This window comes from Coffea arabica, chromosome 3c, assembly GCF_036785885.1.
Source record: "Coffea arabica cultivar ET-39 chromosome 3c, Coffea Arabica ET-39 HiFi, whole genome shotgun sequence".
Lineage (NCBI taxonomy): Eukaryota > Viridiplantae > Streptophyta > Magnoliopsida > Gentianales > Rubiaceae > Coffea > Coffea arabica.
Genome location: NC_092314.1, coordinates 40,017,325 through 40,032,038, shown reverse-complemented (window position 1 = coordinate 40,032,038; position 14,714 = coordinate 40,017,325). Strand labels below are relative to the sequence as shown.

The following is a 14,714-nucleotide window of genomic DNA, read 5'->3' as shown; positions in this document are numbered from 1 at the left end:
CTGCACTAATTGCAGAAACTGTAATTTTTCAAACTTTTTCTCCCTTTTCCAACCAATTCCAAATTACGCTTTCGACAAACTTTTTATCAATTCCAATCTCCCACACACATGTAATATCAAAAATTCAATATCCAACCTCTCAAAACACATCAAACGCATCTTCATTGAAAAGCGAGCGGTGAGGTTCTTTGCTCAATTTTACACTTTTACACAAAAATGGCACTTTTGAGCATCAAATGCACATCAAATGAGTCCATGAGCATTTATAACATGTTATCACCAAAACTCACTTGAATATACTTGAAATGCACAATGCATATATGAATGGTAATTCTAAACACTTAAAGCACAATTTTGGTAAGAAAACTTCTCTTTTTACACTTGTTCTTCAATTGTACCTCCAAAATAGATGATGAAACTCCGGTACCTCCTACAAGCAAGTGAAATACATCTAATTAGTCAATTAAATCACACCAAAATGTAAGAAACACATAAAAACACACAACTGCAATATTATTATTAGGTTGCTTCCCAACAAGCGCTTTGTTTAGAGTCGTTGAGTTTGACTAAAAAAGTTGAATCATTTTAGAACATTAGGGAGCGATTTTCTCCCCATGGGTCGAAGCTTCCGAGCCAATCCACCATGTGGTGAGCCATGCATTGATCTCCATAGTCCAATTTCCTCAAATGTCAATGAGGAGTATTAGACTTGTCATATAAAGGCTCGACTTCACCTTGGAGTGGAATTTGCTTGTCTTTTTCGAGTTGGCTCAATTTTTCTCCACTTTTTTAATGGAATGGCGAATTTATTAAGCCAACTTCCACCCTTATCTTCTCTTCCCTTGCTCCTACACCATGAAAGTTAGTACCAAGAACATTTATAAATTTAACTTCTTCATTCCTTTCTTGGTTAACCTTTTCTTCACATGACATATTAGAAACAAGAGCAGTAGGCTCTATACTCCCTTCTTTATTATCCAAATTGAATTCCAATTCCTCACCATTAATCCGTAATATAAGTTTACCTTTTTCCACATCAATTATAGTTCGTGCGGTGGCTAAAAATGGTCGTCCTAGAATAATTGGCATTCTCACATCTTCCTCAATATCTAAGACAACAAAATCCACAGGTATTATAGATTGTCTTACCCTTATGAGCACATTTTCCAAAATACCAATTGGATGTGTGTGATTGACCGATTCGCCAACTGCAATGTGATATTGGTAGCTTTCAACTCTTGAAGTCCCAACCTCCGGGCAACCGATAATGGCATAAGTGACACACTTGCACCTAAATCACATAAAGCATTAGAAAAATGCAATTGACCAATAGTGTAAGGAATAGAAAAACTTCCCGGATCTTTTAATTTGAGAGGGAGTTTGTTCTTAATTAATGCACTACACTCTTCCGTTAATGCTATCATCTCATTATCTACAATTTTTCTCTTTCTTGACATGATATCTTTCAAGAAACGCACATAAGAGGGAATCTGTGTTATAGCATCAATGAAAGGAATGTTAATGTGCAATTATTTAAACATTTTGAAGAACTTTTCAAACTCTCGATCCTGTCCATCTTTCTTCAACCTGTGAGGAAAAGGAATCACATTAGAATTTAATTGAGGAGGAGGTTCATCAATATTAATGACTACATTATCATTTTGGCTCGGTTTTACTCCTCCATATGCTTGCTCCTTATCTTTTTCACCACTTGATTTACCAGAGTTAGGCCCCTCAACCATTTTACCACTTTTAAGAGTTATAGCATTGACTTGCTCTCTCGGATTCACTTCGATTTTACTCGGCAATTCACCAGGGTTTCTGTTGTTGATCACATTGGCAATTTGACCAATTTGAACCTCCAAATTTCTATACATCCCAGCCAGTTGGTCCAGTCGCCCCTCAACTCGTTCGAATCTATTAGAAGTAACCTTAGCAAGCTTTTCCACAGCTATCTCCCAACCAGGTTTGGTTTCAGCTTTATTATTGCCTTGATTGAAATCCCAGTGGATTGGCTGGCCTTGGTTGATTTCCTTGGTCCTTCCATCCAAAGTTTGGATGATTTCTCTACCCCGAATTGTAAGTATTCGAGTAGGGGTTATTTTGAGTATTACGATTGTAATTATTGACGAATTGTACCTGCTCAAAATCAACACACTCATTAGTATCATGTTCACCTTCACATATAGAACAACACGTTACATATGCATTAGATGAACTTGGACCAACTCCACCTTGTCTACTTAGCAATTTCATCACATTATTCATTTGAGCACTCAGCATATTGAGAGTGTCGATTTCTATCATACCTACGTGACGTCTTGTATTACCTCTCTCATCGGCCCATTGGTAGTTATTTGCGGCTATTTTTTCTATCAAATTCTGAGCTTCTTGGGGTGATTTTCCCATTAAAGCTCCACCTGCAGCTGCATCAATCATAGTTTTAGTAGAAAAAACTAAACCATTATAGAAGATTTGTATGATTAACCACTCCAGCAGTCCATGGTGTGGACATTTCCGAAGCAAATTTCTAAACCTTTCCCATGCCTCATATAATGATTCACCTTCCAATTGGTTAAAACTAGTGATATCCATTCTTAGCTTAGCAGTCTTACCTAGTGGAAAATACTTATTCAAGAATGCTCTTGATAAATCATCCCATCCGGTGAAAGTATTTGGAGCATGAGAGTGCAGCCAAAGTTTGGTCTTATCTCTCAATGAAAATGGGAACAATCTTAGCCTTATAGCATTTTCACTAACTCCATTCATTTTAATTGTATCACAAATTTCCAAAAATATAGCTAAGTGTGAATTAGGATCTTGTACTGCATTACCTCCAAATTGAGATTGTTGAACCATTTGGATAAGTGATGGTTTAATCTCAAAATTGTTAGTATTTACCAAAGGCCTTGCTATGCTCGTTTGAGATCCTTGTATTCCCGGTAGAGCAAAATCTCGTAGAACTCGCCTATTTGCTTCGTTTTCTGCCATTTCTTCTTCAACTGGAAGCTCTATTAAGATTTCCTCTATTGGTTGCCAAATCTCTTGTTCCTCTTGTTGTGGTGTGTTCCTCCTTTGTCTATGTAGTGTCCTCTCAATCTCTGGATCGAAAAGTACAACTTCTCGAGACGCCCGGTGCATACACTACAATTAGAAATAAGAGATATTACGCAACTCTAATTGTCAAAAGTTGATTACAATGTAGGATTAAATATAATCAACTCAACTAATAAAAATAAAGCTGTCTAAATTAATAAAGATGATTAGGCTCTAATATTGCCGCTTCCTGGCAACGGCGCCAAAAACTTGACAGAATTTTTATATCAATGCAAGTTTAAATCTGATTTTTATACCCGTTAACTGCAAGTATACAGGCCGAAACTGTAATGTAGGGTATGTATCGGGTCGATCCCACGAGAAGCAAATTAAACAAGTACTAGACCCTTATTTTTCTCTATTATTTAGACTTACAATAAATGTGAATAGAGAAAGTATATTGCTATAGTCTACAAATCTGATACACAAATCTAGTTTAACAAATGTTAAATTCAAATGGAGAAATTTCACTCAAGAAAGACTCTAGGGATGTAAATTCCACTTATGGCATAAACAACACAAATGAATGGATTTACCTTTTGTTATGATTCTTGTTTAACCAGAGATTCATTTCCAAAATTATCAAGTCTCATTCTCATGATGAAATGGTCTAGAGTAGTTTAGTTTTCCCTATTTTCATGGTGAAATACTAATACCCCTCTGTTTTCTTTTATGAAATGTTAAGTAATCCACTTAAGTGTATCTCTATTTTCATGAACATACAACTTAAACTCTACTCATGTGTTTCCATTGTTACTACCAATTCTCATTGAATAATAACAACTATAAACATGCTATTGGTGATCAATCAATAACAAGTAATCACAGCTACACAAGTAGACAAGTTAATACAAGATATAACAAGTGTAAATCACATTCAATTAGTATTATTTAGTTATAAGTTTCATCTACTCCCTAGATTAAGGAGTTTAGTTACTCATGAATGATTTAACAATCAAACTCACAAGTTTATTAATGCAAAACATCATGAAGTACGAGTACAAGAAAGATAAAAGAAAGCTTAGCTAATTGATGGTGAAGCCCTTAAATTCTGCTATGTTCTTGTACAAGATGATTACAAGTGCAACCTCCAAAATGCCTCTCCAAGAACTCTTAGTTAGAGAGAAACTAGTTACAAGAAGGAAAACTAGCTACGTAGATGCCCAGGCTTCTTCCCTGTGTTTCTGCATAAAAAGTGGTAGAAAGTCTACTCCTCTCACTTCATAATTTTCTCCACTCAGATTTTGTAGAAAGAAGTCAAAAATATGATATTTCCTTTTGTCTACAATTCATTTGGTCTTCTCCTTTGTTGCAGAACCATGTGCCACCGATTTCTGTCCCTCAAAGTAGCTGGAAAAGTTGTGAGAAATGTAAAGGAACACGGCTGTGCCACTTGCTGAAGAGAGAGACAGATCCAAGCCTCGGATCCTGAATATGGATCTGAGCTCGGATCTTTAGGATCCGAGGCCTTTCTCTAATGGATCCGAGCTTGGATCGTTTGTACTCGGATACACTGCTCCAGAAGTACAGACGAGGGCTCGGATCGTCCCTTATTCTCACGTATCCGAGTTCGGATCCGTGCTGGTATTTTCCAGTTTTTCACTTCTTTTCATTTTTCTTCATTTTTGCTCCTAATTTCTTGTGTACTTTATCCTTTGGACAATCCTTACACTTCTTTCAGCTCGTGCATGAATTTCGTACATCAATATTCTTCACAATTTCACAAAATTAACGCATTATTCCACTCATTTATCAAGTTTTGAACACTTAAACAATATTTAAGTAATTATCACCAATAGAGTTCAAAAATGGCTTTAATCTTGTCAAAACATACCAAAAGTTCATGCCAAAATTGTACAAAATACACATTAAATATTCATTTATCAATAAACTCTCTATTCCTCACATGTGCAGTTTAACTTCATAAGCAGAAATTGGTATGGCCACCCAATCAGCCTTGCTAAATTGATCATTGCTATACCAATCAACAATCCAGGGTCACTTTTTATTAGTCGTCTCATGCCGATTTAATCCATTCAGACTTTTTCATTAAATCAAATTAGCTTCCTGAAAATGAAATCAAAAGGGTTATCTGCCCACTTCGATAACAAGATATGCAAGTAATGTTGGAAACAAATCCAAAAGTGACAAAATATAATTGAAAAGTTTAGTACCCAAACAAATGTGTATATTTTAAATTATGTGCTGTAATTATTTTTTAAAATGTTTGACAGACAAACTGCACTGCAAATATAGCAACAAATCAAAGTCAAGAAACAAAAGTTTAGCCCATTATGGAGTTCAATATAATATAATCAAAGTTTAAATTGTATAACGAGTGCCCATAGAACACTTGTTAAAATATATTTCAAGTGTTGTATTTTTTAAAATATAATATTAATTAGAGAAAGTAAATAAATATAAAAGAGGGTAGGTAAGATTAAATAAGGAAAGTATGTAAATACAAGAGAGGATAATAATTGTTACTATGTGTATATATATGATATGTTAAGTGAATATTATGTAAGGCACCCGTTAGTAAAACCCAAGTTTAAATTCTGCAAATATTCAAATCAAATTTTTGTACTTATATATTTTTTCTTTGCGAGGATTTTGGTTCCTTTAACACTTGTGTAGGCATTCCTTTCTCCATCTTCACAATAACGAGGAAAGCTTACCAAATTTACATGTGTTAGAAAATGTCAAGTTTATTTCCACAATGACCTCATTCTTTAAAACTATTCCCAAACTAATGCACTTTCAAAATATATTCCCTTGTTGACCTACTTGTTGCCATGTGGACTTTGAGTATGGAAAGAATTCACATTTCCATCTTATATTAAGAGGTACAATTCACATCAATATATTTTTAATAACTTTTCAATAGTTCAAATTTTGCTACTTATGTACAATCTTAAAGATAAATAAAAATATTTATCTATCTATTATTGAGTTAATTAGTGTTTCTCATTTAGATTGGCTCATATAGCGTGTTAATTTTGATACTAACACTGACCTAGTTATCTTTTCTCTCTCCTATTTTTTTGGGATATATTCTCTTTTGATAAGTCAAAAAATGCAAGAGAATTTTTTTTCAAATTTTCTTTCCCCTTGTAGTGGAATTTTTATAGTTCACATAAACTATGATTATTATGTATCTTGAAATGTTTACTCGTACTTCAAACAATTTGAGTTTCTGCAAACTTCTTAAAATTTACAAAGTTAGGAGACTACTGTATAAAAAATTACAAGTAGCAAGAAAAAAAGGAAGGAACTTGTGATATAATAATCAAGAATAAAGCTAGGGAGGAATAATGACAGCAAAAAAAAGGTTCTTCGGCAAAATCATTGCAATTTGGAGAGTGATCAACAGTTTTACAACACTAATTATGGATCCACTTTCCTTTTTTAATTTGTTTACAGAATGTCCTTAAGGCACTAAATAAAGAAAGACTGTGTAATATCTAAACAAAAGATTTACAAGTTATTTTTTCCTTTGATGGGGAGTCGATATGGTGATAACTAGATTAATAAGGGAATAAAAACTGAAAGAGCATTACTTTGGGATTATTTTTTGAAAAATAGATTATTTAGCCAAAAACTCAGAAAATGTCTGCATGTGTTGAATTTTCAAAATAGAGAACTTTTAAATTAAGAATTGTGTTATCTTGTGGCCATTAAGACTTGTAAATCATACCAAACTTACCGTATAAATATACATTCTAACAATTATTACTATACCTTATTTCTATAAATTTTCTTTATTTAACTTTACATTTCTAAGATATTTACATGTGAACTTCATCTTAACAATGAATGGCTAATGGACACTTATTAGATAAGACCCTAAATTAAAGACCACTTCATTTACTTTAGCATCATGCCATGTTCAATTACCCCATATTTTATAGGTCGAAGACTCTAAATCTAAGAGCTCCAAATTATGGATATATACATTATGAATAAAAGAATAGCCCAAAAAAACATTGGTTCCACATTTCATCAAATTCTAGTATTTGATATTGATTAACAATAATGGGTAGTACTAATTTTCGAATCCATTAGAGTTGTAAATCTCTCATAGTAGGAAGAAAACAAGGCTTAACATTCCAATTAAGAAATCGATCCCTATATTTAGGACAAGAATAATGTTTCTTAAGCATTGCAATACACCAGATCGTTGTGAAAAGAGAATTTGCTCAAGAATGATGCACCAACGTAAAATTTTACTCAACCACGGCTCAAAAGTTGTGACAATTTAATTTCTTTTTCTTCGTCTTCCAAACAAGAAGCACCACCAGCAGCGTGCATTATGTGATTTTCTCAAGTGATAATACGAGTCGACACAAAGAACAATTAATTAATAAGTGCTGATTATACACTTTAATTTAAGCACGTCTCCAGAAACACTGAATTATGTGTAGTTACACCAAGAAGGAGACTAGACTAACCCATATACTCATATATGAATTGGTCAAGAAAAGGAAACTGATGTCAGCTGCCTTTGGATCCTTGTTTCTGAGTTGATTTCATTGTTTATTTTGCTAACAGGTTCTTGTCAGACTATTAGAAGAAACTATTGCAACGTTATTCCTGTGAATCCCATACCCGGCCTATAAAATGCGAGTTCTACTTGTAATTCCCAACCAAAAAGCGAAAAAAAAAATCCTAGAATTTCAAACAAAAAAATGGATTTGGCTAGAAATATTGGTGATCATACTGGTGAGCTTTTTCAAGCACAAGCTCACATATGGAACCATATATTCAACTTCATAAATTCTATGTCCGTCAAATGTGCAATTCAATTAGGCATTCCAGACGCTATTCACAAACATGGCCAGCCGATGACCCTTGATCAATTGATCGATGCTCTTCCCATCAAGAATGCAAAAGCCCCTTTCGTTTATCGTCTCATGCAGATTTTGAACCACTCAGGCTTCTTCATTGAAGCAAAGATTCCTGGAAATGAGAATGATAATCAAAAGGGTTATCTGCTCACTTTTGCTTCTGAACTCCTTTTAAAGAGTAACCCTTTCAGCATGACGCCGTTTTTACTAGCCATGCTCGATCCCACCTTGACTGATCCATGGCACCATCTCAGCCAGTGGTTTCAGAACAGTGATGAAACCCCATTTTATACTTGCCATGGGAGGTCAATTTATGCTTTTGCAAGTCATGAGCCGTGGCTTAATCAATTCTTTAACGAAGCAATGGCTAGTGATACCCGGCTGGTTAGTAGTGTGGTGACCAAAGATTGTAAGCATGTTTTTGAGAGTTTGAATTCATTGGTGGATGTTGGAGGTGGAACTGGAACCTTTGCTAAGGCAATTGCTGATGCTTTCCCTCGCCTGAAATGCACTGTGCTTGATCTTCCTCATGTTGTTGATGGCTTGGAGAGTAGTAAGAACTTGGCCTATGTTGGAGGTAACATGTTCGAAGCCATTCCTCCTGCAGATGCTGCTTTAATGAAGGTATGAAATCGATGTTGCACGTTTTCTAGTTGACAATTTTTTTTATAGTAGTGTTATTTAGATTTTTATCCTTATTGCCTGAGTTCATAAGATTAAAATTCACCAATTATAAGAAGTGTCAACTGCAAAAGTAAGATTGAGTAGTAGAAATTGAGGCCATGCTTAATCTAAGAACTGCATCATGAAGTGGGAAAAAAAAAGAACAAAGTTTTAAACGTCAAATTGATTGCGTGTGTTTGGTACTATAAGAGAATAGTTTTGTTTTTCCTTTTTGACGCAAAAAGCTTTAGATGGGGAGTAGTATTTCTAACAAAAATTTTCTTTCATTGTGATATAATTTGCAATCAAGCAGTGGATATTGATTGATTGGAGCGATGATGAGTGTGTACAAATACTAAAAAAATGTAAAGAAGCAATTCCTAGCAAGGAAAAAGGAGGCAAAGTGATAATTGTTGACACGTTCTGCAAAAGCCAGCAGAAAGGGGATGATGATCATGAGGCGATTGAGACCCAACTGTTCCATGATATGGAAGTGATGGTTCTACTCAAAGGAAGGCAAAGAAATGAGAAAGATTGGGTGCAGTATTGGGATTGAGATCTATCATTGAGGTTTATTATTATTAATTAATATGCTTTTTGAAAATGTTGTTTGTGCTAAAGAGTGATGAATCTTTAGTCAGGATGTTCAGAATAAGTTTTATGGCTTTGGAGTGTTTGTTTTACTCATTTATTGGCAATAGACAAATTGCCAAAGTCCAGTCTTGAAGCTGAACGTGGGCGGCTGATCAACTTGGTTCGTGCTTGTATCTTGAACCAGATTTACTCGCGAAGTTCACCGGATTTTCTGGCAATTGGGCATTGAATGAGAAGAGAAAAATTACAGCCGCTTGTAGGATCCTTACTAGTATAAATAAATGCCATTTCCTCAGTTGAAGGGCACCAAAGCTGAAGTGAAAGATAGGAAATGAACGAGTTCAATTGTTGAGTGAGTGTTTGAGCAGATATCTCAAGAGTGAGGCACTGATATATTAGAGCAACTATTCTCAAGAGTGAGGCTCAATTATTAGTGTCCAATATAAATTTATTTTGTGTGTTGTTATTAGTGTCCACTATTTTCTCCTTTATATAAAGGATTTAATTCATTGATTTGGTATTAAACCCCACCACAATCCAACATTGGAATGCGTCCAAATCCCAGTCTGGAATACGCAGCAAGCACATTATGTATAAATGGTGTGGAGTTGAGGTAGCTAAGGACAACAACTGTTTCCGACATTGTTGAAGTAGATAAACACGAGGGACAAAAAACTGAAAAAGATTTTCAGTTCTTAACTTGCCTAAGTTGTATAACACTTTCTAAACAAAATGTAACTCAATGTAACTTACATATTCAATTTTGAAACAATGACATTGTATCTAATTAATATTCGTGTAGATCCATATATGTTTGTAATTTCAAAGTTATGTGACTTGCTTTTGGCTGCACAATATCAAAATTTGCCTTGTTGAGAAAATCTTTCCCATACATCATTTGGGACCGTGGCACCTGACAACCGTCGCAGCCCATTCTCCATAAATACACCTTTCTGGATCTTGCAAATATATTGGTCAACAAAAAGAGTGCGCAGAAGAACTAAATTGAATTGTTATAGCCACTCATGGCCCCAGTTACTAATCATCATGCCAATCCATTTGTGTGGGTCTTATATGCTCTTTAACCATAAGATTGGACGCCTGCCTGTTATACCCAAAAGGGAAAACAAAATCGACAGCGAAAAAGATGGATTTGGGTAGAAATGGTCATGCTAATGAGCTACTTCAAGCTCAAGCTCACATATGGAATCACATATTCAACTTCATAAACTCCATGTCCCTCAAATGTGCAATTCAACTTGGCATACCAGACATTATTCACAAGCAGGGTAAGCCAATGACCCTGGATGAACTCCAAATGCTCTTCCAATTGGCAATGCAAAAGCCCCACTTTGTCTGTCGCCTGATGAGGATTCTAATCCAGTCAGGCTTCTTCATCGAGGCAAAAATTAGTCAGCACGACGATGAAGAGGAAGGTTATATGCTCACTACTTTATCTAAACCTTTATTAAAAGATGAGCCTTTTAGCGTGACACCATGCTTGATCCTACCTTGATGGATCCATGGTACCACCTTAGCCAGTGGTTGCAAAACAACAGTGATGTGAATCCCTTCAAGACTTGTCACATCAGAAGCTTAATAATTTTTTTAATGAAGGAATGGCTAGCGATTCTAGGCTAGTTGGCAGTATTCTGATCAGGGATTGGAAGGATGTTTTTTCAGGGTTGAATTCTTTGGTGGATGTTGGAGGTGGAACTGGAACTTTGGCTAAGGAAATATGTTTGTAGCTATTCCTCCAGCAGATGATGTTATAATGAAGGTAAGATCACCTTTCCAAGAAGATGCAACAGATCCATATTCGCCTTTTTGTTGTTAAAAGGCCTGTCTTAGTATTGATTCTAAACACATCTATGTAAGCTGCTGATTCATTACATGATTGGTAAAGCATTGGATCAGTCATGGAAGTTTATTCATGAATGTTAATAGAGCATTAGCAAAACTTTTTTTTTTTTGTTTTGGGGGGGGGGGGGGGGGGAGGCTTTTGTACCTGTTTTCAATTTCAATTTTTTTAAAAACTTTAATGTGGTATTCTTGACTAATTTGAATTCTTTGTGATATGAATGTTAATTTAAACAGTGGATATTGGATATTGCACGATTGGAATGATGAGGAATGTGTACAAATACTTAGGAAATGCAAAGAAGCAATTCCTAGCAATGGAAATGGAGGAAAACTCAACTTTTCTTTGATACGCTAATGAGAAAGGCAGGATTCATGCATTGACTAGAAGACAACTCCAGTGCTGGGCTTGAGATCCCTTATTGAGGTTTATTGTTGGGAGTTGTGGATAGTTTTTTTTTTTTTTTTTGGGATCATTTTTGTTAGACGTGTATGAAGTCAAGATGTGTATCTTTTGTTATTTTGCGTACAAAGAAAAAAAAAAAAAAAAACATTGCAATCGAAAAAGACAGGCTACATGGCCCATAACATAGCCCAAAACTGGAACAGAAATATAGCCCATTGTTCCGTTCCAATTTCTGAAGTTTCCTCATCAAAACCTTATTCTTTTTTCTTTATTGATTGTTTTCTACAACTTACGGAAATAACTATGCCGTAATTTCTTTTCACCTTCAAACGAAGAGACAAGAATTTCAAGAGTAAGGTATTACAAAGTCTATATGTATGTTCAATTGTCAAAATGAAAATGTTTTTACACAACCCAATAATGAAATTACAGCACATCTGACATTTTCGTTCCTTTTTTCTTTCACTTTTTTTTTTCAATTGAGCATTTTGATATGGATTTCTCTATTATCTCATAGCATTAATGCATTTGTTGTTGTGGAGCTGAATTTTATGTTAGTACGTGCTCAAAAATTCTAAACATAAAATTTGGTTAGAAAACCACTAAGGTGCAAAGAAACTAATAATAGTTAAGACCTCAACATCTGGTAGATGAAATTGATAATATGAAATAGTAAGTTCATTCCATGTTAACTACATAACATAGTTTAGTTATATCTAAAAAGTTTTGACAAACATATGAAAAAATATGTCACTTTCTTATCTTACTAATACCACTTAAGCAATAGCAAAATTAAGTGAAAATTTAAAAAAAAAACTAAGGGATTAGATGGTAATCAGTAGATTAGGTAGGTGAGATGGGAGATTGTACCCAATTTGAATGCAACTACCAGTTCACAGAACGTAGAATAAGATATTTAGGCAGATTAAATCCTTGGATTAGAGTCTATACCTCAAATGGTTAGCAACTTACCAATTTGTATTAGACTTCGAGATCTCATTCAGTTTGTGTTCAACTAACTTGTTTTTATGTACTATTTTTAAATGAAATACAGGTCAAATTGGACACACACTCATTTTTGGTGAGTTCTGATCAAATTAATAGAGTCAAGTGATATTTATAATTTGAAGTGATTTTCATCGTGTTGTTTTCAAAATATAGTTTCTTTGAGCTACTGACGGGCTTTTGATATAAGTACAAGTTTAATTCCGAAATATACCTGTTTTGACTGCAAGTATACAGGTCAAATTAGTAGTTTAGGGCAAATATCGGATCGATCCCATGAGGAAGATTGGACAACTACCGGCACTACTAAAACTTCTCTATTATTTAAACGATCAATGAATTAAAAGAGGTAAAACTATGCTAAACTTATGCAAGATAAAAACAAATGAAAGCTCCTTAGGTTATGGTATTCCTAACCACTCATGCAAATGCTATTTTTGGATCATTGATTACTACTATCTTGGCTAGTTATGGCGTAATTTTCTTATGCATGTGAAACCTACTCTCTAGTGAATCATCTATACTTATAACTAATCCATACCTACTCTCGTGGTTATGAAATTATATACAAGTTCATTTCTTCGATAAAATTACATGAAATGAATCACTAAAACCACATAGGCGCACTTCTACTCTCGTGAGTGTACTCCCTAGGTTTAGCACTTCTTGAATTAGTGTTAAATCTCAATTTGCATTGAAGAAACAACACATTTAGATAATCACAATTAATGGTACCAAGTTAATCATGATTTAAAGAGCTAAAGTGCTAAATAACTTACTCAAAATAATCGCATCAAATAGCCAAATAATAAACACTAACAATCATAGAAAGTTCAACCAAACCCATGGCATAAACTTTAGAGACACATAATGAACACAAAATCCAAAATTTGTGTATTAACTAAACTTAGAATCCAATACATAAGATAAAGAGTTGGAAAGGTAAGATAACCCTTGTCACATGAGCTTTTTCCTTGCCTTCTTCATCTCATCTTCATCTTTGCCTAGCTAATAAAGAAGAAGGATGAACTACTAATTAAACTATCCTATACTATACTAACCTAACACTAAGAAAATGTAAGAACTATATTTTTGTGGTATTTCTTGCACTCTCCAACCTCTCTTTGTCCTTGCAAGTCCATGGCTATTTATAGATGATTTAGTCAAGAAATGAGGCTTCAAACATCACTTTTACAGCTGCAAAGTTGTTGTCACACGTCCATCAACAACTGTGAATTATTGGAGGAGGAAACAAGTTGTGCAAGGGAGAGCAGCCATTTCTGACCAGAATCTGGTCATAATACGGCCGGATTGCTCCCTGCCTTTCTTTGCAATTTCTGTTCAGTCTTCAAGGCATTCTAATTTTGCATCAAGTTCAACTAAACTTTTCTCGATGATAGAAGCTGAATTAACTCTTGCCCAAAACACGAAACTTGTAGATCTTTGAGTTAGTTCCAATGCATCAAGAATCACCTCATTTGGATTTGTTTAGGTTGAGAAATGACCAAAATACCCTTCATTGCTCAATGCCTTCTTTCAGCTTCAACCATAGAAATTGGCTACAGTAATTCAGCTTTTTGACCTGGAACACCTTCAAACTGGATTTCAATGTCTACACATGAATTGTAAATCTATCTCTTATCTTCAAAATGGTTTAAGAATTATCTCAATCCGATCATTGTAACTCAAGTTATAGCTGAAATATGAAGATATGTCAAAGCTGTCAACTTTCATTTTTATCCAAATGAAGTATATTTCCAACTCCTATACAAATTATGGACAAAATGCAAGTAAAAAGTGACAAAAACCTCATTTAAACACTTAAGAACATTTTAAACTAATTATCAAACAAAGTTTGGTTTCTTTTTTTTTTTTAAGAATTCAGACAAAGTTATTCAATCAAGACTGCCATTTTTGACAGCCTTGTGCTGGATTTTTCACAGATATTGCAAGTTTCAATGCTAAGAAAAATTGACAAAACAAATTTGCCAAAATCCAGTTCTCCAAGAATGCCAACTTTGGACGAGCCGTTCTCTAAATCGAACCCATGTTATGTTAGCGCTTTATATGAAATGTAACAAAAATGAAAGACATAGTTAAACAATGTTTCAACTTATCTCTATTATTGTTCAAAAGAATGACACAAGTAGTTTCAATAGTCGATTTGAGAATTAAGTTTTATCTGTGTAGATATATACATTTCTAAAGGTACTTTAAGCTTTTATATCAAACAATTATTTTGT

General features: G+C 34.4%; 1 protein-coding gene, 1 non-coding gene and 1 pseudogene across 2 annotated transcripts; all 3 read left to right on the top strand.

The window, feature by feature from the left end:
* Positions 1 to 2,497: 2,497 nt before the first annotated feature.
* On the top strand, positions 2,498 to 2,604 carry LOC140038204 (small nucleolar RNA R71). Its single transcript, XR_011841999.1, has one exon. It is a non-coding gene; the product is annotated as a small nucleolar RNA R71 (small nucleolar RNA).
* A 5,145-nt stretch (positions 2,605 to 7,749) lies between these two features.
* On the top strand, positions 7,750 to 9,725 carry LOC140037719 (trans-resveratrol di-O-methyltransferase-like). The gene is made up of 2 exons (XM_072082724.1): positions 7,750 to 8,567; positions 8,920 to 9,725. Exons 1-2 carry the CDS (start codon positions 7,785 to 7,787, stop codon positions 9,160 to 9,162), a joined length of 1,026 nt encoding a protein of 341 aa, XP_071938825.1. The 5' UTR covers positions 7,750 to 7,784; the 3' UTR covers positions 9,163 to 9,725.
* A 622-nt stretch (positions 9,726 to 10,347) lies between these two features.
* LOC140037965 (trans-resveratrol di-O-methyltransferase-like) lies at positions 10,348 to 10,948 on the top strand (annotated as a pseudogene).
* Positions 10,949 to 14,714: the final 3,766 nt, after the last annotated feature.